Consider the following 24,137-nt stretch of genomic DNA (forward strand, 5'->3'; position numbering starts at 1 on the left):
TCCAATCCTGCTTTGGTGCCACGCATGCATGCATTTGCCTTTTCTCCTTGTATTACAGGAGTTTTCAGCAAATGCAAAGACACTCATTCAGCCTAAGTGACATCAGTTGTATAAACTGCAAGCATATGTGCCCTGTGATGGACTGGTGTCCCGTCCTGGGTGTACCCCAGCCTTCTGCCCAATAGTGCCTAGGACTGCCTCAAGCCACCCCCCCACCATAAACACATTTATTTTGCTTTTATTAAGCTGGTGAATTAAGCAGGAATTTGATGCAAGCAAACACAATACAATACTGCTGTTTTAAGATCAATTGCAGAAAGTTGGAAAATATGTGTCCCTGCATCTCCTGGATACTGAAGGAAGTCAAGAAGGAACTGCACACTGCACCCACAATAACTTTAATCTCAATTAATATCCGGCAAGGCTGACACACTAAGCTGGGAATGTAGGTCTCCGAATGAGCCCAGGTCCCGGAGGAACAGTCAGATGACCTGGAAGACAGGCCCCTCCCACCGCAGGCTGCTCCAAGAGGCAGCTCACTCCCAGGAGCCCTTCTACTGCTCTCAATTTTAGCCAATCAGGTGCCTTGGGCAGTTACAAACACTTCTATTGGCTGCAGCAAACATAAACATATACAGGGTGCACTCAACTGCGCTCATCCTGCTCCATTTTTTACAAATTTCATATTGAGATGTTCAATAAATATCAATATATTACGAGTTGGTACACATTACCTGGCAATATATTATCTGGTCGGTTAATGAACTGCTTAATGTATATATGTCGCTTCCAGTTCAGTGAAAGTGGGGAAAATCATAATCTTTAGGAAATTTGAATCATATGTATTTCACATGTAGCAGAAGCACAACAGCCCTCTCCTGGGTGACCACAGAAGACGGGTGAATGGATATCGCAATGGCAATATAAAACGACCAGTATATCTACAACAATTGGTAATTCACTAATTGTTTATTTGTCAATGATCATTCTCTCTAGGTGACAAATACTCAATGCCTGACTGTAATGACTGATAAGGTAAATGCAGGCATGTGTCATTCTAGGGAAAGAGGCTGTCTGGCAGACAGTGGCTGTAGCCATCTGTTCTACAGAGTCATTGCATATATATATATAATAAAATATAAATAAGCCAATGATTTCATACTTTTCGCCCTTGTTTTTGAATTCTTTGTAGTGGGGCAAGTTTCATCCAGCCATTTTTATTTCTGCGCATTCATGCTTTTCTTCTTTGTCCGGTGTACCACTGTGCCACTAGACAAACGCTCAGATGGGTCTCATTCTACGCTGAAAGATGCCAACCGTGACTCTAGCTGGTATCTATAAATATTCATGCAGGGACGGGCACACACCATCAATTATCCAGCATGTATCTGAAAATGTTCAGGGCAAAGCTGGCTACAGTGCAAGCCTGATTTAGTAGAGACATTAAGGAACGTTAACATAAACAAATCTGCGGTTAAACTGGTTTGACGTGAAGAAATAAATGTAACACACTGTACACTTTGGTAGCTGTTGGTGAAACTGCGCAGCTTTGAAATTCAAGTTGCATTTTAGAGATGGTTCCTTTGGCCGGGGAGTGTGTAGTACGGTAAAGAGAACAAACAAATATATCGGGGACTAGCTTTACGGCTATGAGCTGTCTGTTCGATGGCACGTTGCAGTTGAGAGTGTTCCAAGCGCTTTAAACTAACCGGAAATGTTTTTAGGACACACGCACTAAGGTTGAGAACACTTTCCACTCTCGTCACTGAAAATGTAACCACATGGAAAAAAAAAATTACTGAGCTGATAATACAGTCGTGCCACGCATACAGGCAAGAGTTCATGTTATTTCTGTGTCCTATTCGGACACTTTTCTTTCATAATACAGACGCCGTGGGTCAAAAGTACCCAAACACAAAAAAATAACAAATGGATCACCCTCAAACCAAGCTGAAAGTGAGGGAAGGACAATCACCTTTCATAGCAAGGCAACACTCAAACCCCAGCGAGGCAGCGGGAAACCCTGAGAGAAACACACTCCGAGGGGATCTCAATTTAATCACGCTGAGCTCCAGCACACTGCAGCTGGAAAACTCATAATATTTATCCATCTTTATGGATCCGTGTACCATTCTGCTGACTGCGCTAATCCCCTTTCCATCATGTTGTAATTAAAAAAAAAATAATCAGTACTCCCGGAGGCTAAAATACAGTATATTATGCCTCTATGCACTCTGCAGGCTATTTTCTATAATTCAAATGTCAATAAAATCAAATTCATAAAAAAAAAAACATCCTTGTAGGCCAGTTAATTACCGCAATTCAACTTCAGTTCCATATAAAAAAAGAAACGAGTTAAAGAACCATATGTCATTCCATGTTTTAATTAACACGATCGGTAATTAGTGTGACTACTATGTGTGGGTTTCCATGGAAACACCGGTCACCTGGGTTTCACTTGTTTGCCGTGGCGACCCGTTTGCGTTCTTTGAGATTAGGCTATAATCAGCTGAAGAGTTTATTTTTAAAAGGCTTTGTGTGTGTGATCGTGCTGTGTCACAAACACTCCAAGTTCTCCGGTGTCCTTGAAAGTCTCAAAAGCAGCCGGATCTGACACCATCAACATGTATCGAAATGTACGTTTCAGATACTTTTTTGCGTATTTACAGCTACAGAGGCAACGCTAAGATAGATTCGAGGTGTGTACGTCTCTGGATTCCCGCCGAAACACCGACGGTGTATGACAGACCTAAGGATGGTATTGTTAAAAGCAGCACCTAACAGACTGTAGGATTGCGGGAGATCTCCGCTGGGAGCCCATTTCGATTCGCAAATCTGATAATTAAGAATCTCACAGGTCCTTGCTGAGCTGCAGATCTTCACAGACGTCTGCGCTATACAGGTGTTCGAGTAGCAGACCTCCAAGGTGACTGCTGGGTCCACCGTCAGTAAGTGTTAATTAAGTGGATGGGGTTCCGCTGCTGGAGGCCTGACAGGATCACGCGTGACCCACCCTGCCATCTCGCAGACGTCTCGTACTCACGGGCAAAAGAGTACCAGGCCTTATTTTTAGAACAGAAACAAGGACAGCCGTATCCAACCCCTGTGTGGTGGAACGACGGGCAGGTGACTCGCCGACTTGCCTGGTCTATGTAAAATGCAGTTCCGGCCCTGATCTCCCGGCGCTGTTTCAGGTCCGTTTCTGTGGTGTCCCGAGACAGGGCCACGTACTCCACTTCCCTCTTGGTCAGCTCCTGGAGGAAATCCCAAAAAAACGGAATCGTTCTTTGTTCCTTTATCTGATTTGCATGGGAGAGATTTATTTAATCACTGGTGCATTTTGTCTCATGTTGATATAATTTAATTACTCACAAATTATAGATATACCTAACATAACATTTTTAGTATGCAACCTATCAAACAAATACCATTAAAAGTGAAATCTGTATAGGGATAATTTCTGACCATTAACAATCAGAATCTAATAATCTAGAAAACTGCTCATAAATAAAACATTAATCATAAGAACTAACAGCAATGCAAAAGAATTTCAGTAAAAGTATACACAGATGGATAGCAAGCACCTGAACAATCCTGACATGAGGCAATGCGTCACCAGCACTGAATGTCAGTATATGGTCAGTACCGGGAATAACAATGTCACAAGTCTTCTATCCACAGAATACCTGGTAAGTGCTCATGTATATATTTATTTATTATAACTTATTAACCCCCTTATGACATTTACCAGAAAAAGAGATTACAATAAGGATATATAGAATAAATTATGTCAATGCTGTCAGATTACTGAACTCTCAGGGACTGATCTGATACTATACACAAAAGACACACAAGATGTGATACTATACACAAAAGACACACAAGATGTGATACTATACACGCAGACATTAACACGCTACTGATCACCATTATACCCCCACTGCAATATGTTTGCTGCTATTTATTATGTTTGATACTAACAGATACTTCATTGATCCCCATGGGAAAATTCTCTTTATGCGTCCCCGAACTTGCTCTCTGTAGTTGAGCGCAAGCCGGCCACTGAGGGCAGCCAGCCATTACAGCACCCAGGGAGCTGGGGGTTAAGGGTCTTGCTGAAGGACCCACAGATGTGCTGAGATCAGGCTCAAACCAATGACCATCTGGTTAGAGGCACAGAGGCTTATCCCACTGAGCCAAATACCCACAGTACTATTTCATATTTTTACTGCTGTATATTATCTTACTGCTACCTCTTTGTACATTGACATTGTGCATTTCTCACATTGTGTCTCCCTGTGAATAATTACTTTTTATGTTATTGCTACTGCATTGCACAGCCAAACTGCACCTTATCAGTACTGTCAGCTGTCCTGCAGTGTTTGCACAGATTGCACTCTGTGTTGTCAGGTTGTTACATGTTAGTCTTCTGTTAATCTATGTAGCACCTTGGACCCAGGGAAATGCTGTTTCGTTTTTAATTGTGTACTACACTAACTGTGTATGGTTAAAATTACAATACATTAACAGATTTATAATAGAATGGAATTCCTTTGTCGTCATCATACAGGTAGAAATTCAATCTCCAAAATATCGCACCTTACTCTCCTATGGGAGACATGACATATGCAGGTGAGAGAGAGGTTTGGGGTTAGGGACCAGGCCCAGACATTCAGCTGGTATCCCTGAGGAGCTGAGGTTAAGGGTCATGTTCAAGGACGCAACAGTGATATGATTACTCTACAGGGCATGGGATTTGAACCTGCAACCTTCCAGACAAAGGAATAGAGTCCCAAAAGTCGACAAACTCGAACCTGCAACCCTGGAACCGTAAGGCTACACAGCTATGTAATGAATCATTATACTAACAATTTATTATAATTTCAGACAGCCTTAACTTACAGTAAGCAAACAGAACAGGTCACACATAGGTAGCTGTAAGATGTCAGACAGCAAAGAAGTTTATGCAACTGTTCAACATTGGAACAATGAGAGGAAGATCTTTAAAAAGGTCAGCACATTAGCAGTATCATACCAGATACTGCATGGCAATGGAGCGACGAAGAGGACCAGGTGGCCCAATGAGGAACACATCCTGGCCCAGAAGGTCCTTCTGCATGATCCAGCGGAGATGCTGAACCACAGTCGGCGATATTGACTCTGTCACTGTCACAGCAAGATACGCATGATTAACATCCCGAGATCCCGAGAAGAGGCTTGCTGCCAGGAACTCTACACTGTACTTCGGTCAATAACCCCCACCAGACATTCACAGAAAAGCGGTTTAACACCACGGCACACGGACAGTAGGTAAACAGGAATGAGAGCGGCTCTATCTGAATCACCACACATCTCCCCTTTACCCCTAATAATACAGAGCTTCAAAATGTAAAGACTTTTTGGTATCCATTTTATTACAGCGAGAACCTGAAATAGCCTTCAGCACTTCATAAAAGTTCTTATAAGCAATAAATATGAATGACGTGACATACTGTGGTTGACTGGCACAAGTTCTGGGTTTCTGGGCGCTTTCAACTGAAATGAGATTTCACCTATTTTCACCGTACCACCTGGTTAAAAAATGAAAAAACAAAAAGGCTTATTTTTCCTGAATTCCATGCGACAACAAAAAAATACTCCAGTATTTAAAATCAACGAAACAAGATCTTATTTGTAAAAGAGAATACTTTAAATTGTGATGAACGAGTCTTGAACAATCTTCATACATTTATATATTAATTAAGTTGAAATTCAACTGAACGAGTCTGACATAAGGCAATTACATTTACTGGGTCAAGGATACTTGCCAGCAACCCAGGGCAATGACGTAAGCAGTGGGAGCTAACTTACTATTTTGTTTTTTTAACTAGCACAACATATTGTAGAAAGCACGTATAACCAACTAACGGACATAATATATATATATATTTGCAAAATAAGGGATGCCATCAAGTAAACGTTCACCTGACGACGTGTTAAGGAGTTTGACCTCATGTGCGCTGCATCTCCAGCCTCCTTTTCCCATGACAGTCCCCAAAATGTTTCGCATTCTTCTGGCGGCAACAGCGGCGACTGTGCCATTGCATAAAATCCGTGACTGCATCCTTGAATAACAATCTAAAGATAGAGAATATTCAATTAAAGCTCCTATTTTGCTATGCCGCTGTTGTTTTCATAATTGTACAGAAGCCCCACTTCCCAGTGCAAGTGGACTATAATAAATGCAGAACAGAAATGGTCCGACCGCAAACTTTCCGTCAAACCGCCTATCCATGACAATTTGAGTTCCGACTGCCAGACACAACAGAGAATGTTAAAAAAAATCGGGATATGTTGAGGATTAAGGAAATATTGTGACATACTACCATAAAAATATGTATCTGGACGTGTGCGGTTTAAAATCACTATAATCAACAAAGTTTATAACGCGTGAATTTATGTATAACGTGGGAGACGTTGAGAGGATATTAAAATAAGCCTACCTCAAAATATGATAAACTCTAATTATAAACAGTAAACCCACAACTTAAAATCAAATAGAAACATTACTATGCATTTATAAACATTTATACTGCATAATCATGTAGACCCTCATAGAGTAAAGATATTCCAGCCATTAATTCTACTGTCAATATTCATTAATCTCGGCATAAATAAATCAATAAATCAACAAACAAGCAAACATATATTGATTAGTTTTCTCTGAAGGTGAAATCCATACCAAAATTTTATTCTGCCAGGAATTGGACTTGGTTATTTTCAACAGCTACTAATTTGCAACAAATTATATAGCGCGATATAGGCCACTGTAGTTTATAATTTATGATATTTATATATAGGTAGCAATACATTTTAAGTTACATCAAGAAAAATAGTTTATGTATAACATTAATTACTGTTTTAAATTATATTATTTCGATTATTGGACGTTTTATTCTAGGGGAACCTCAGATCAAATTAAGCATTTTTTCCTTTTGTTAAGTATGAAATCACTTATAGGCCTTAGACATGCAATTTTAGCTTTATGCCCAACCTAAGCGCCGACTTAACTGATGACATTTACTTGTTGCTGTACACACAGGTAATTTTAATATTAGGCCCATTACACATCTAAATGGAGCAATGAGTAGGTTGTTATATATTTCTTGTCAGTCTAAAAGCAGTTATTTGGGTCTATTTCTATTTAAACAGTCAGTTTTAGACGTCTTCTTTAAATACCGACATTAAATGAGAACTTGGAAACTCAAAGTACTGAACACTTTTGTATTTATTGTATTGCCCTTAAAAAAGAAGAAGGAGTAAGCAAGTGTTCCTGAATAGAGATGACATCAGCAGCATTGCCTTCTGCCCCTTATACAGGATGACATTTATCACGTGGCGGAGAAGCTCAACCCTTGGAAGAGCCGCGCGGAGGGGAAGCGACGATGCGGGGAAAAGGAGGGAAGCGAAATACACGCTCGGTTTAAAACGCCACGCTGCGTGCGGCTTTATGCTTAGACGCTAGTAGTAAATATCATCGAAACTCGCCGATCTCCACAAGAAGCCTGACATATCGGATAGCAATTATGGAAGATTCCCACCGATACACTCGAAGCCCCGTCTGGGAGGAACTGGTCAGTATGTTTTATTTTGTACTAAAAGGAAGTAAATTTGGTCCGTTGCGTCTTTGTATCTGAAATCGATTGCAATACAAGACCTTATAGGCTTATAGGCTAACATGCAGGGTATATTACATTTCTTTCATAGTGTTCAAAAACGAAGAACCTTCCTTTGAACGGCACTAAGAACTATACATAATTAAATTAAAGATTAAAAGTTTGTTTTGTTAGTCTTTTTTTCTGATTTCTGAAATCGGAAACGTGCGAATCCACTGGACACTTATTATTGGACGCAGTGAACAATGTAGCAAGATCAGTCTGTGAACTAAGTGTGTCACGTTCACTCATCTTTTATGGTGTATTTGAATAGAGAGTAATATTTTCGTCTCCTTAATTAAAAATTACCTAATTTATAGAAGGGTTGGCGGACAAAAACCAATTCTAAACCGGTTTCTCAGACAATGATTCAGTCTTTAGGGTTATGAACAAGATATTTAAAGAAGACAGTTTAATTTAGGGATACGGTCCGTCTTGATTGTTAGATTTATGGAATGCTGCGGGGCTCCGTGACTCTGCACCGCGAAAAACACGTTTATAGCGTGAATATTTCCTTAACGATTGTTTCTGCTACTGACACCACCATATATTAGCATATATTTATAGGTCGTCGTTGTCGTGATATGTTCTAGATTGTGACACTCGCTTGCATTATGGTCCCACCATTGGATGCCAGCCACTAAAACTGGACCAGCGATATTCTGTAAGTGTCAAATTTTATCACGAATAATATAGTTGTAATACTTGTTTTTAAATATCAAATACAATTCAAAGTTTGCCTGTTCGCAGCAATGCTAATTTTAGAATAAGTTGTTAACCGTTGAATATAGGCCAATGCATTAAGAGCCTACATAAGTCCGCTAAACATAATTTATTGTTTGTATTCAAATTTTGGCAAAAAAACCACTTCTGTGCAGTAATGAATAGTGAATTCAAAATGGACAGTCTATTCAAAGTTTACGGTCTACTTGAAGTCTGGAACAGAGGAATATGAAGTAACATTCGATGGTTTTTAATAACACTGTGTAGATAGACTATATTATTTAACAGCAAATGTGTCTGTAGTAATACAACTATGAAGCACCCGTTATATAAAATTATGCCGTTTATCAAGAAATGGCCCTTTTATAAACATGGAATGGCAAAGCGATGTCAAAAATGTTTTATGATTTACATTGGCATATGTTTTTCATAGGATAGTAAAATAGCATGAAAATATTAACATAGCTATTAACCATTAACATAATGACATAATTTGAATACAATCGTCATTGAATCATTTTCACCATTGTGTGAACATTACTTTACAGGAATCTGAATAAAGCCAGAATGCAAATCTTAGACAACCTTTAGACAACATAATTGAAGTTAACTGTATTTCAATGAATTTATGATACTGTAACCATACTGGATTTTGTTTATTTAGCGTTAAATCAAGCTGTGTTTGAGGAGAACGACTTTTCGACAATGTGCAATGGATAAATATTTTTTCCGCTGAATAGAAATGCTCCCGCTATGTTTATTTTTGTTCCTAATATAGGAGTTTTATGTGTGCTAAGAATGGGCAGGGAGCACACGGGTGATCCCCGGTGCTCCTGCGCTTCCAGCAGCCGCTAGGGTCTGCTGCAGAGGTTTCCTCCCGATTCCGCACGGCATAGGCGGCAGGGGCGATCCCCAGCCTCCAAGTGCCCCCCAAAGCCGCGAAAGCACTTAGAGTAAATGCCTAGCACACGATCATGGCAGCTCCGCACGGGCTCCTGTGCTCCTGTACGGTTTTCAAATAGGTAAAAGTGCATCGGAGACGCAAAGGTAGCGGAAGATGGCGGCTAAGAGGGCTGCTTTCCAGCCGCTGTCCGGCTCTCGGGTCCCGGAGAGGAAGGGAGCGGCTGACCGCGCTAAGGCTAACCCGCAGTGCTGTGCTTCCCCTGCCCACCAGGAGCCGGAGAAAGAGGCGGCCGCCGCGCCCGGGATCGGCGGCTCCGGGATGCACCGGCATGTCATGGGGGCGGTCGGAGGGCCGGGTGCGGTGGACGAGTCCTCTGATAGCGAGGGGGAACAAGAAGGGCCCCAGAAACTCATCAGAAAAGTGTCAACATCTGGGCAGATCAGGAGCAAGGTAAGAAACAGCTGGAGGTGTCAGTTATGGCCGCAGGACACGGCTTTCTGTGCGAACCAACTGTTGATACGTTGTAGATCGCTGTCCATTCACACGCCCCTCTGTTATTTTATTTTCGTTTGTATTGAATTGTAACACATATTAAATAAAATAAGTACATAAAACTGATTGAAAACGTCTGCATATACGCTGTAACCTTTATGAACATTTACAACGCAGTCTGAACTCTCAGCGACTCGTGGCCGATACATCTTGTTGCTTTTCTAATAATCTAGAAGCTAATGCACAAAATAAATTAAAAATGACGATTTGTAAGTCAACTTATTATTTTATATAAGAGAAGCATTTATCTTGGCTATTAAATCTGGCATCTTAGATTTTTAGTAGTGATCATTCGCAATTACAAGGTCTATAAAGACGTTGAATAGCGTGACATTCAGAAACGATGAAAATTAACAGGTAATTAAATCGCATTTAATGTTGATTAAATGCCAGATGTTGATGTTTTTAAAACGTATTGATATTTGTTGTTTTTTATTAATGACAATATACGGACACATCGCTATTGTAAAGGTGATGTACTTAGAGAAGTCATGGACTGTCTGTAAGTTTGCCATATCACTGAGTAACATCTGTTTAGTACTGTGTGTAAAATTAAAGTATTAGGATTGTGATTTTTTTGGGGGGGAAAAGTTTCGTACTGGGAGTTTTAGCCAGATTGTTGCGGTGTGCTAAGCAATAGGTCCTGGGTCCTTATGATTTCCAGTGAATATAGGTAAAAAAAAAAAAAGAAAAACACCCCGAAACCGTGGAAAGAGAAAGTGAGCAGACTGTCCGCCTTGATCAGGCTGCCTGGCCTGTTTCACTCCTCTCACACTGGGATTAAGAGCTGCTTCTTTTCTAAACAGAGAAAGTCCACTCAATTATTGACTAATGCCTGCCTACATTATTTAAGGTGGCTATATTTAGCATGCCTTTTTGGGACCTGGAAATGATGAAGAGAGTGGGGCCCTTTGTTATGCTAATTAACAATTCTTCAGAGCAGTAAATGATAGTCAGTTAATCATCCTTAAAGTAACGGACACGCATCAAAACGCATGCCAATCGCCTGCATGCTGACTCTGTGACCACCTCAGCCTCTTCCTGTACATTTTAAAAGTTTAAAAACATCTCCCCCCCCCCCCCCCCCTCAGAAATTGGCAGCATTTTGCGTCTGTCGCGCAACAGGCAGCAGATTGTGCTAACAACACAAAGGTCATGGCTCCAGGGAGAATACATAAGCTGTAAGCCTTCTCTTTACTGTAAGTTAATTTGGATGAAAGTGTCAGGTAAATTATTGGGCTGTTGTCCAATCAGCCACAGCTATGTAGCGTCAGCATGGACCTGAGGAATGCTTCTGTCTGCCTTATAGAATCCTTGCCTTAATGAGATGGCGTGAGTTTAAACTATGGGGCCACCACAGATTACGTGTCAAAACACGTGTAACTAAACCACATTACACTATTCAAACAGCACGTATGTTTAATTTAGTTCCATGTCTGCTCTGTCTTTTAAAGGAAAGTAGTGTACTCACTTGTAAAGGGTAAATAATATTGATATAGGCCTACATGCATTCAGAAAGATTGTAGGTGATTTTTTTCCCTTGATCTTTGCATCTCTGGTATTAGCCGTCTTCTCTGCCGTGACCGAAAGGTCTCAGCAGTTATGGCGTCTTTTAGCTTTCGCTTTTGCCCGCTGAGAGAATACCATCCAGGGACTATAGCTGGCAGACCTTTGTCTGCTAGTTCAGGCCTGTCTGCTGCGCTACCTGCCGCCCTAATCGAACGGGAGTCTTCTCTTGGCACGCCTCCCTTTGGCAAGATGCATCCCCCCGGCTCTCTCTGCCCGCCAAACCATCTGCCGCTGCGGGACGGAAGCTCTCGGACACCGGGGCCAGTGAGGGAGAGGCAAAGAATCGCGCTGTCTCCTGTGATCCGGAGACCTGTGTGAGGTCTGGGTCCTTCCCTGCTCCTCAGGGTTCTGGATGGTCTTTGCAGCCCTGACGCTGGGTATTAGCGGCATGCAGGTGGGCGGCGTGGAGAGAGCAGTGGCGTGGGGAGCGCAGTGGCGTGGGGAGCGCAGTGGCGTAGCACGTGGCCGAAAGAGCACCGTTCCGCTTCAGTGTTTACTCAGCGAGGCTTGTCGCTCCGTTCGACCGCAGATACATCAGCAAGACTCCACCCACTCCTACCGCTCAATAGTCCAGATGCCATGTATCTCTGACTGCAAGGGTGCAGTGACATCCCCCCCCCCCACCACCACCACCACCACGAGTTGCTGGTTCCATGGCAACCACCAACCATATCTTCATCTAGCTAATGGCCTCAAGGAGGGGGGGGGGGGGGGGAGGGGGGGCTAGCTGCTTTTTCAATATTATACTCGACGACTGAGAATGACGATCACATCTCTGCAGACAGAAAGGGGCTGGGGAAGAAAATGTCCGTAGATCTTTTGGCAGATCTCTAAATAAAAAATATCTATGCATATATTTTGTACAGTATAGTGTAGGGCGGCACGATATTGGGGAAAAAAATCACATTCTGATATTTGAAATGTTTGGCGAATATTTTCGTGATGCCGCGGGTATTGCAGACCTGTGCTGACTGATCGCACGCTTTTGCTCAATATCGTCTTTATGGAATCCGAAATATTTCCATTCAGTGGAACTCCAGCGTTTTTCGGTGACCAGGTCTTGTTCGCTTTTTTCCTCCTCGAACGTTTTTTGGTAAATTTCTGCATCGTCTGAGTGAGTCTGGCAGCAGGGATGAAAATGATTGCGATTGGTTCAGAGATCAGGTGCAGCGCACATGCAGAAGCAGTGGCCCTAAAATTCAAGTGGTAAGATTTTTTTTTTTAACATATACTAGATAATCTCGAAAAAGGAACAGTCATTAAAATTGAAAGATTACCAAGTGTTGTTTTTTATGCCCGAGTAAGATGCTTTATTGTAACTTATCGATGGTCCCAACCTAACTGCAGTGGCAGTGGTGCCTTAATGGTTAGAAGTGTATTTGTAATTGAAAGATTGCAGGTTAGAATCCTTGACCAGCAAGGCCCCACTGAGGTACCCTGAGCGAGGTGCTGCCCCATAGCTGCTCCCTGCTGTCTCACATTGTCACTTATCGGTTAAATGCAGAGGACACATTTTGTTGTGTGCTGTGGTGTGTCAACAATGACAACTAATCTAAAAATTCTAACTGACCATTATGGTCCTTGTCATGTGACAATTGCATGAACATACTGTAACATGCAGTGTCGATATCAACATTACACACCCACCAGTTGTAGTAAAATGGTTCACTTTCCATTTATAAAGTTAGTTGCAAGTACTGTACAGTTAAGACAAACATGAAGATGGCTAAAGTAAATATTCCCTTTCTCTTCAGGCCTGTGTTATACTTTGCCTTGTAATATTTTAGTGTTTGCTGAGTCTGTATGAGCAGCTAATGAAAAAGCCAGTGACTTCAGACTCTCCTCCAGTGAGTCTCCCTCTCTTGAGGCGTGGAATAAGGTTTAGTCTAGCAAGATGCTTTAAGCTTCAGCCTGACTGCTAGCAGACAGGTGGTTAAATGGGCATTTTTCTCACATTTCCAAGTGGCTGGCAGAGCTGCAAGGCTAACATGCAAGGCTAAGGTACAAGGCTAACATGCAAGGCTAAGGTACAAGGCTAACATGCAAGGCTAAAGTACAAGGCTAACATGCAAGGCTAAGGTACAAGGCTAACATGCAAGGCTAAGGTACAAGGCTAACATGCAAGGCTAAGGTACAAGGCTAACATGCAAGGCTAATGCAGCTGCTAATGACAATCTGCCTTTTTTTGGACATTATAACTGTGGTTGGAGGTGTTCATGCTGTTTCTGATTGAGGAAAACTGTGTGGTCAGCTTTTCTGGTGCTTGCAGGTTGTTTCATAAAGCACTCGGTTCAACTGTTAAATGTCCCAATACTGGGGAAAGCTAGATTTAGCCAACGGTGGCCCATCCTGGAGCATGGGCCAGATTAGGTAATGAGGCATAGGTCTATAAGTCAACAAATATGCTCTGCATCCATCTCTGTTGATTCAGGCTAATCACATACTTCTTGCTTTGCTGTTTATTTTCTGCTGGAATGAATCTTGCTGGAAAAGCATCTTTTCTCACACAGCACTGCAGTTGATGTAAAATTGTTACATGGTGCTATAATTGCATAAAATCCAGAAATCACCAGGTTTAAGATTGATGCACAACAGTTACTTGCAGGACCTGCTGTTGATCGGAATCGGACATAGAGGCATGAGATTCCATTCTCCAGCCATTGAACCCTTTCAGTTCAGTGGTGTTAAGGTTCTAGGGCACTGTTGCTAGGGAACAGAACATACTTTAGCAGTGCACAGACATATCATGGAAAAATTCTATTTCCCCAGAACCACTTCAGCATTTTCCCCCCAGATGAAACGTTTGCTGCTTGCCCAGTCTTTAGTTTTTGGGGGCTTGGCCTTTTCATCAATAAGGCGTTCTGTGTGAAAAGAGCCCAGACATGTCCATGACGTCACTGGCTCCATTTAGGCAAAAGACTTTTGAGGCATATTTGACATTTATATTGAAAAAAACCCATTACTGAGAAAAATGTGAATGAAGGAGGGCTTTTTGTGACTTTTTTGAATTACTCATGCATGCCAACCCCCCCAAAAAAATATTCTTGAATGGATATATGGTACTGGGGAAAAAAACTGCTTAGAGATATAGTTCTTATTGGGGGCTAGATGGTGAAACATGGCAAATTTCAATATTTTCGCTTTGTTTTTTTAGTCCGTCTGATGCGTAAGGTTTGTATGAAAAAACCCAAGATTCAAATAGCTCTCCTTATGGTACTTTTGGATCGTTTCTCCATCCAAAAAGGGAACATCATGGTTTCACTATACATCATTCATCAAGACACCATCTGTGATTTGGACCAGTATTGTTTATGAGCAAATACAAGATGCTTGGCTTAATTCATGGGTTTCAGACTCTATTCCTCATGGATTATAGGGCTTGTTGGGTTTAATTCCAACTAACCTTCTGAACCGAATGTGCCATCTGGGGCCTACCTGTTTATACAGTTTTAATGAAACTTGATTAATGTATTAAAAGTACTTTGTAAATATAGGCTATTTCCCCTACAGACGCTGTGTCCATTATTGTTGTTGCTGTTTGTTTTTTTTTTTTTTTTGCTAATTTTATATTACTTAGACATGTTTATGTTCTAATTTACATATATTAATCAGTTGTACATATATTAAGTTTGAAACTAGTTTAGTTTCTCAGTCACTCAACTAAAGGGAACTTTTTATTAATGCAGTTGCATGCTATAAAAGTTTAATTAGATGCACAAATTTGGTTTCAAGTAAATGGTAACGGTAATTAATCAATCAACATATTTCTTCTCTGATTTTAATCACATAATCCATTTAGGCAGCAGCCCAGTTAAAACATAACAGTTAATGAAGTGCTCTGTCAGACAAAAAACAACGTACCTCATGGTCTGCGACTGGAGTTGGATACCTGTAGTCCAGTGTACATCGTAAGATCCTCTAGTTTGTTTTAAAATGGCTGTTATCATGGTCTGGGGAGTCGACAGGCATGTTAAGTTTTATGGCATATTCAGGTTTTGCTCTCTTTGGTGCAGAAAACAGGCACCATGTATAGGTTTATGAATATTCCACATGCTCCTTATATCAATGAATTTGATGCTAATTTTTGCAAATTTTTCTCAGCACAGATTATGTTCTATTACATTATTTAATTAAGGCAACGATATTTCTTTGAGCACTAAATGTCTGAAATGGGGATAGCCCCTCTATGTTGTGTAAAGAATGAATGTTTTTGATGATATAATTATCTAGAGATTTGCTTAATAAATATCCAGACAGTTGAAGTTCTATTCCGTATCACTTTCCCTAATTGTAATGTGTTGTGCATATAGGGTAACGTGACTGTCTCCTGGTTTATTGCCGTGATACGATTATGCCATGCAAGCGAAGGATCTTATCGCCCTGCTGGAGAGCTTGTAAAACATTAATCATCACAAGTCTAGACGTCCTGATGGTCGTCTCAAAGATCTACTGTCGGAAAGTGCCTCCATCGCTTATCACCGCTTTGGTTTCAGTGTGGCCGTCTCCTGGAGATGCGTGATCAGAAAACGTTCGCTGGGAGCGCTGAAGGGTGGGAGATCAGAACCTTCCGGAACCCGGGCCCTCAGCCAAGGAAGCCGGGGACGTAGGTTGTTCCCCTACGTCATACGACCAGCAGAAATGTCTGGGGAAATGAAAGTTAGCTGAGAATAAGCATTCAGTCCCACATTATCGGCGCCTCCCCTTTAAAAAGCCCATTGATGATACCTGGCTGTTGATATAATTATTGGAGGATACAGTTTTTATTAATGTATGTGGCTCTCAGTCTTCATTCCTCAATAAAAAAGCTGAGACATTGCATACACAGGAAATGCTATTTATAAATACGCATGTTAACCATTATTGTAGCTCACATTAATTAATAAAAAATAATAGCTTAGATACTTTTGTAGCCCTAATTGACTTTATGGTAACTGTTGATACGTTAGCGATATTAGATTACCCTGAAATTATTGAACCGTCGATCCTCAGAGGACCGTAAGTCTTATAAATACCTGAACACATGTTTTGTAAAGAACAATACTATCATTTATCTCTGTACTGAGATATAAAATCAGATACAAAACACCTTTATACAGCTGGCAGTGTTCTGAAACCAGAAATCGGGGGCTCCAGATTTAAAGGAACTCAAATCACAGCAGTACATAGACGGTAATTATTTCTCTCTGCTGTATATTACCTTATATTTGCTAAATTAAACTCGGATCAGAGTGAATGTCAGATGAGGAGTGGTAGCATGCACATTTTTCGTAATTATTTTATAGAACGAATCAAACCAATTTGATTGGTCGCTAGGCGTAGCCGGTTGCAATCTGACTAGCCGTTTGATGTTGGAAACAGTATTTGCACAATGACAGAGAGGATGCTCTTTTCTGCTGCCTGTCTGATACTCACATGGGGAAATAAAACGGAAAAAATGCACCTTATGAAAAAAATGGTTTCTTAATTGTGAAAGTCACACTGCAGATGGAGAAAATAAGCTTAACTAACAAATATAGCATTAGCATTCGAGATAAAAAAAAAAAATAAATAAAATTGTAAGTTGTAGCCTAATCCCAAGAAAAAACCTCTAAAACCTCTATCAATAAAAGTCGATAAAACACTAGGGGGAAGGTCTGGGCAGTTTGGTTGGCCGAATCATGTGACCTAGGGATGGCCGTTTCATTGGGCGATTCCCTTCCAGGGTTGGCCAGGAATGGGCATTGAGCAGGTAACTTTCTTACTAAACAAACAATGATTTTCTGCTTCGGTGCATGAAGAGGGAAAAGCAAGGAATCATAAGAATGTCGCTGCATGGACATTTGGATCTCGGTGAGAGAAAACCAGAAGACGTCAGTATATAAAAACCAGGAACTTAAGAAGACTTAAAATTAAAATTGGTAATGACCATTATATCACTCAACTCTCCTACCCAAGACTGTGACAATAGTACTGTAATGACAAATATCTTTTGCTTAAACTCTCTCCGAAGATTCGGCATGGCTGCAGGAAACCTGTCATGGACTGTATAATCCACTTAGTGATATTTTTCTGCCTCTGGTCTGAATGTAAAATGGGCTGTTTTGTTGAGTATGGGCAGCTGGCGGTATCGATAAGGTAGGGGACAGCGGCGATAACATCAATGGAGGGAATAGAAGGGACGTCTGACGGTGGCTTTTATTAAATTAAACATAACATCTCAGCTCTGGAACTTTGTATTCTGTGTTAACCCCCCGCTAATGCATGGGTGGGTCCCTAATAATCCACTGATGATAAAATGAAGAAGCAGAGTGAGTGAAGAGGAGGCTCTAGGCCAGTGTTTCCCCACCTGGTCCCCAGGGTCTTCCGGGCAGGCCAAGGGGGGGAGCAAAAATGTGGACCGTCTTGGGCTCCCCGAGGAACAGGATGGGAATCACTCGCCCCCCTGATGGTCCCCGCTTTCATGCTCCCCTCAAACCCCTGTATAGTAAACAAATGACTGAAGTCTGCAGCCAGGGAAATCCCCCCAGTACCTTCTGTTTGTGCTGGTTGCCCTGGCCTGTTCCGCTGAGGTGTGGTATGGATTGCGCCCTTCAGTGGAACGAGCTGAGGCAGATGTCAACACGCAGATCGGTGGGTGTCCCTCCCCTAGACTTGGCGAGCACTTCCTCTTGCTTTTAGTAAAAATGTGGCATGTCACCATCAGGGCAATGGTGTGAAACACAGCCCTTGTTAAACGATTTGATAGCCCTCACTTCAAAAATACTGCAGCCATGGAGAGTTGGAAGAGTTTTCGATTGTGTTCTGCAGAATACCGTGCTGAGCATTTTGTGTCCGCAGGATTTGCTTATATAGTTACATTACCTAATGTAAGGACATTAAGAATAAGATCCATCCCATCCTCATCTTCCTCCTCATTGGTGCACAGCTGATGGGCAGGTGATTCTCTTATGCCCCCCGAAGCTGATTGGTGCTCTCCCAGCGAATGCCAGACAAGCATTCGTCTAAATGTAGGACTAACATTTCCTGTTAATCTCTCTCCTTTGTTAAATCCTGCCCAGGGGCAACTGATGAACCTCATTTATATCATTGTGCACTGTCCCCGTCAATAAAAAATTAATTAACAAACAGCAGTGTTTTAAATGGACCCCCCCCCACACACACACTACTGATTATCTGTCAGTTAAAACTCATGTCACCCCTTCCGCCTTTGCCCTAAACCCTGCTGACAAAGATAATTACCACCTTATTCTCTGCTATCCCCCGAAACAAAGACTCCGTGTCCTCGGAGATGGGAAAATTGCGTACGAACTGCTGACAAGGTATATAATCATTCAGCCGGTTGCAGCCATGTGGTAAACTTTCCGTGGAAGTGATATCTCTTAAGTGCAGTGGGTTTTAAGTGTGAACTCATTTCCCTATCTTTGTGTTAATGCGAAGTAGTTCTGCTTCCTCCGATAGGATTGCTTCGTTTATCGAGATCGCTTTTGCTCCGAAGGACTGTACTATGCAGTGCTAAAGATGGCGTATATAACAAAGCTGAAACTCTGCTGCTTCTGGTTCTGGGGGACTTTTATATATGCATGTCTTTTTAATTTCTACTGTTGCTTTTGTCCTTCAGTTAAATTTGTACACAGTTCTAGTTGGAAAAAAAGCCCTACGCTACTCTTTCTATGAATAACCTAAGAAATGCTCTTCCGTGTGGGTTAATTTCAGACCGTCCGGCAGATATGCCTGTATCAAATTAGCTCCCTGTGTAGCCGTCAGTTCTCTGAGAGAAAGGCGTACGTTGTATTCTCTCTAGCGTCTGCTGGTTTTTGTCTAAGGAGTGTAGCCGAATCCTGTATGCTTGTTTTGTCTGTCCGTCAATCCACAAAGGACCGTAGTCTGACCCCAAGAATTCGGGAATTAGAATCGTCAAAGCACATTTACCGTGATTCAATTCCTTAGTTTTAAGAGATGCTGTTTAACCCCCCCCCCCCACACACTTTACCATTTAGGTGTCAGACTGACGACTGTGTAACAGGTACTTCTCTGGCATTGTCATGAGGGCATCCTGACGTAACGCTTCTCCGTTAAAAGCCGCCTGATTGGAGAATATGCCAGAGGAGGAGCAGAGCTCGGCTAACCGCACACGTCTCCACGTAATCCCTCACTGCGAGAGTCCCCCAGACAGTCAAAAGAGTTCTGCTCCCTTCTAAGGCGTAGCATTGCCGTCTTCGCAGTCTGGATCTGAACCTCGATTGGGACACATTCCCAAAGTAGAACTTCCCTAACATCACCGGCGAGAGAGACCTGCACGGACAGGGTCCCAGCAGATGGACCAAGCTTGATTGATGTGTTTATAGGGGCACCATGTAAGCCATAAGAATTAAACTTACTTAATTAGGCCTAGTGCCCATCGCAGGGCATAAGTTGCCAGGGCGTCTCATTCCCTCGCCAGTCTCTCCAGGTGTTTCCAAGTGTAGCCCATTCTCTTGGCGTCTGCCTGCGGGTCACGGTGCCAGGTGTTACTTGGCTGGCTACGACCTCCAGGGATTCCATGTAGGGGCTCGTCTTGTGGTGCCTGAGGCCACCTTACGGGGGGTGTGGCCTATCTACCGTAGAGAAAACTCCTTCCTCCGCGTGGCTCCTGTTTCGTTCGCCGCCGCTGTTCTCAGTTGTCGACTGGCGTCAAGCCGAGCAGGTATTTTCTACAGTGAGTCGAACCAACATGTCTTTGGTGGAATTTAAAGAGTGAGAGAGTCATCGTTGTTTTTCATGGTTAAATATTTTGCTGCTTTGCTATAGCATTTAAAAACTTTCTTTTAATAGTATTTTTTGAAAGCAAGTAGACGTTGTGCAAAATTTTGCATTCAATGTTTATTTTTGAACCCATATGAACACAAGTTATGATGGTCTGTGTTACAATATTTCGATTTAACGATGCACTTTCAGTACATTGTTCAACAAATTGCATGGGATATTCAACATTTTATTCTAAAACAGGCCTTGTGTTATTGATTTTGCCCAACTGTAAGTATTATAAGCATGTTTAAGGTAGGCTATAGGCTAGGATATGATGTTTGTTAGGTTGTGTTGTATTAAAATGAATTTTTGCCTCACGATAAGTTTATCGGAACGTAGCCCCACCGTAACCCGTGGTACCTGTACTTATTTTCAGAGCAGGAAAAACAAACAACTGTGACCGTGAGAGTCAGGAATGATGACAGACTGGAGTAGTTCAGCTGTACTGAAATGTCTACAGTTTACGCGCAAAAGGGCCCATTTAGGCAGAGCTACGTTGGAGATGGACACCGTTCCCCTTCTGTGTGAAATCATCCCACCTTTTACTGTGGGAAATGCCCACTGCTCTCCCGCCACTATCACAGACACCGTCTTTTGAAGACGCCTGTAGCATGACCGACGGTAGCAAATGTCTCCGTCCTGATTTGGTTGAAGGTGGGCATGAAGCAGTGGGCTTCCTGTCTGTGCTTCGAGCTGATCCTCTTACAAGGTGGAAGAGGGGAGAATGGAGAGCTTCCCTGGAGGACGAAGGCTGGACGACAAAATGTAAAGTGTTTGCCAACCTAATGTACGATGTCTCGACTGTTCAAATCGTATTACTGTTATTTGTTGGTGATTTGGCCTGGTAATGGTAGTGCCTTTCTGAGGGGACTTTTGGTAAGGCATTGAAAAGCAGCGCTTAGTGTCTTCTGTTTAATTAGTGGCGTTAGAAGTAAATCTATTACGCATTTCGCATTTTTAGCTGTTTTTTTGACCCGTTCAGAGTTGAGTCAGAGTGAAGTGAGCAGTGCATTCTGGGGGTCTGACAGAATTTGGATGAGAAACGGCTGGGGGGTGGTGCGGTCATATCCGGAGCTGTGCGTGGTTGAGGGGGCTCTGGATATCCTCAGGGACAGGACGAGTGCCCCCCCTTGCTTTTGTAAGAAGCTGCTTTACACTCTCTGGGGCCCTGCTGTTATCCAATCCCGCACGTGTGTGTGTGTGAGAGATATATATATTACAAATGTGATAAAGAAAACTGTTATTTTAATGTTGTGGGGACCTTTTTTTCAATCCTCATGAGGGAAACTCAATTTTTTGATCTGTACCTGTAATCAAAAAATGAAAAATGTCAAAAGACATGGTTACTTATGCTTAAGGTTAGGGCTGGGTAGGGGTTAAGGTCGTCATGTTGGGATTAGAGAGTGTGTGTCAGTGGGTGTGTGTCAGTTACCCGTGCATCCAGCTGCTTTTGAGTGTCTCTCTGTGTTTGAGACAGTAAGCATAGTGTGTGTGTGTGTGTGTGTGGGCAGTGGTTTTAACAAATGTCTTAAAGAGAGCTGTTCCTCATCTTGCAATTTAAGGGGCAAAAAAATCTATTAATAGACCGCTTCTTGTCCCACTTGGCAACAGACGGGGAACCAAAGAGAAAAAAAAGTAAAATAGCAAGGAAGTGAGGAGGTCAGAGTGTAGAAGCGGAACATCAAGCAAAACGCCCTTTCCACCACGGCATCCCCAGCTGAGGCGCGCTCCATAAGGAGCCGGCAGCTTTGCCATGGTAACCGGCCGCGGAAAGGTGGGCCGCAGTCGTGACATCTCCTCATGTCTAAGCACCCTACACTACCCCTCCCCCCCATTTAATAACCTGGTTTAGTGCCCGAACGGGATGCACGTGGAGTTTTGGCTGCGATTACATTGACATTACGTTGTACTGGGCTTGGCCGGTATCTAATTTTTCATACCGTCATACTGTCCAGACATGATTCTGCGGTTTGCAGTATTTTGACGGTATCTCCAAAAGCAGCGCTAACCCCGCATTGTGAAATCTTACCAATAATTTGCTGAGTCGCTTAGCTACTTTAGGTCTGATGTGTTTCAACCGCAGTGTTATATCAGGAACACACATTTCCTCCCACTTGGCTAATTTTGTCACCAAGATATATAAAATTTCTGTGGTGTTACGGAAATACCAGGCGAGCTGGCATCGTGCTTTCATATCGATGACCTTGGTGGTGTTAAATTTGGTTAAAGTGAGACACAAACTTTGTCACGCAAATTGAAGGAAATTAGAGATACATCTGTTGGCCAGGGACCAGAATCGTTTGATTTCCTGCGTCCTCGGCCTGGACCGTAGACCGGCCGGTCAGTCTCATTTATGTCCGATATCGAACTGATCCATTATACACACCACAGGTCATACACACGTATGCAGGCAATAGCGTCACAGCCGCACGCTAATATATCATTAGTGTAGAAATACTTCACTGAGTGAAGACGACACAAATACTGCAATTTGTAATACATGTAAAACCAAAGTAAACTATGAGGGAAGAACCACGAACACGTGGTAAAACATAGGAGGTAAACTTTAAACTGATTATTAAACCCTGAAAAGGAATAATCACTAAAATCGCAAACTTAGCTAAAAAATTTTTCTATGACAGTAAAAACAGTTTTAAACTTTTACCTCCTGCAGTATAATGTCCGTACAGTATGAAGGTATGAAAAAACCTGATCTTAATCTAGTTTACTAGTGATGTAAGAATTGTATGTGCATAACATGGTATGTATTGTACACTTCAGGTTTATTTGGAGGTTTGCAACTTGTGGATTTTTTTGTTTTAGAAGAAGGTCAGTGTTATGCTATCTGGTGAATTTAAACATGCTGGGAAATGTGTTTCAACAGACATTTGTTTTGTTATTTAAATCTGTTGCACCGGCTCTTGTTTGGTAAAGTAAAATATGTCAGATAAAGTTGGGTGCACAGCAGCTCATTTTCAGATAATTGTTATTTGTACCTCTTTCCAGTCACAGAGCACTTTTATTTTGAGATTTGTTTAAGTGAGAGAAGTTCCTGTAACTTAGTGCAGTTTGGGGGAAATTGTTTAACAGTTTCTTTTATTGTGAAAATTAGCATTGAAGAAAAGTTGATTTTTGTTTGCGTAATGCTGTTAACTATCGTAATAAGCAAAAATTGGTATCAGTCACGTTCGCAAAAAAATACGGAAATCTGACAAGAAAATTACAATCGGTGCATCTTCCAAGGAAATGGGTGCTTAAACTGCCCAAATAACAATTTTTGTAGCTGTCCATGGGTTACCCGGAGCAGTGCTCAGTCTGTTAGCCTAGCCATAAGCTATTGTGTCTCCCGGATAATGTTTTCCCAATAGAGTTTGAAACCAACCACTTATCGGTAAATAGACCCGTGGCAAACCCATGGAGGATCTACTGCCGATCTTCCGTCAGGTGTTGGTGTGAAATATCGTACAAGATATAAGAAAAGTCACGTGCCTTATTGTAGCATCCTCTGAGACTTGTGAAAAATGTGCACGGAGAGGCTTTCCAGTTCACATCTCGGCTTGTTCTCAGCGCTACATGTCACCTTGTAATTAGAGCCCTGACGTTGTATTAACGACCAGCTGGAAAAGTGTGTGTTTGAGTCGCGGTTGCCTGAGGAGCAGCATTAGAATGAGAAAACAGGCCTGGAGAGAGCTGCAGCCACTGTTTAAGTTGACACAGCTGTGTGGCAGGATGTTAGATCGAAGCCTGCCTTTCTGTTTGCAGTTCTGCCTCCAGAGCGCATATTTCCTCTGCTAAAAATAGGCCAGCTATAGGGCCTCTGTGTTCCTGTTGTTCTAAGCAGCGCTTCCATGTTCATGCTATATTTGTAGATGAATGGGATGGAAGGAAAATGCGCTCCTGTTTCTTGTTTATCGTCAGAGCCTCCTGGCCCG

The 24,137-nt window shown here is 42.1% G+C and overlaps 2 protein-coding genes across 9 annotated transcripts in view; one reads left to right on the forward strand and one right to left on the reverse strand.

The window, feature by feature from the left end:
• The window catches only part of vwa8 (von Willebrand factor A domain containing 8), a 74,134-nt gene extending 67,900 nt beyond the window's left edge, over positions 1-6,234 (reverse strand). Inside the window, exons 1-4 of the mRNA XM_049009544.1 lie at positions 5,965-6,234; positions 5,493-5,570; positions 5,036-5,166; positions 3,144-3,254 (exon numbers count right to left, since the gene is read on the reverse strand). Coding sequence (XP_048865501.1) covers positions 3,144-3,254; positions 5,036-5,166; positions 5,493-5,570; positions 5,965-6,103 — 459 coding nt within the window. The 5' untranslated portion in view covers positions 6,104-6,234. The remainder of the gene's footprint in view (positions 1-3,143; positions 3,255-5,035; positions 5,167-5,492; positions 5,571-5,964) is intronic.
• Positions 6,235-7,377: 1,143 nt separating this feature from the next.
• The window catches only part of dgkh (diacylglycerol kinase, eta), a 59,870-nt gene continuing 43,110 nt past the window's right edge, over positions 7,378-24,137 (forward strand). For 5 of the 8 annotated variants that reach the window (XM_049005916.1, XM_049005922.1, XM_049005917.1 and 2 more), the window contains exon 1: positions 9,446-9,771. In XM_049005916.1, the coding sequence (XP_048861873.1) occupies positions 9,475-9,771 (297 nt within the window). In that variant the 5' untranslated portion in view covers positions 9,446-9,474. The other 3 variants (XM_049005923.1, XM_049005918.1, XM_049005924.1) reach the window with 3 other exon arrangements.

The sequence above is a fragment of the Brienomyrus brachyistius genome, chromosome 1 (assembly GCF_023856365.1).
Source record: "Brienomyrus brachyistius isolate T26 chromosome 1, BBRACH_0.4, whole genome shotgun sequence".
Classification (NCBI taxonomy): domain Eukaryota; kingdom Metazoa; phylum Chordata; class Actinopteri; order Osteoglossiformes; family Mormyridae; genus Brienomyrus; species Brienomyrus brachyistius.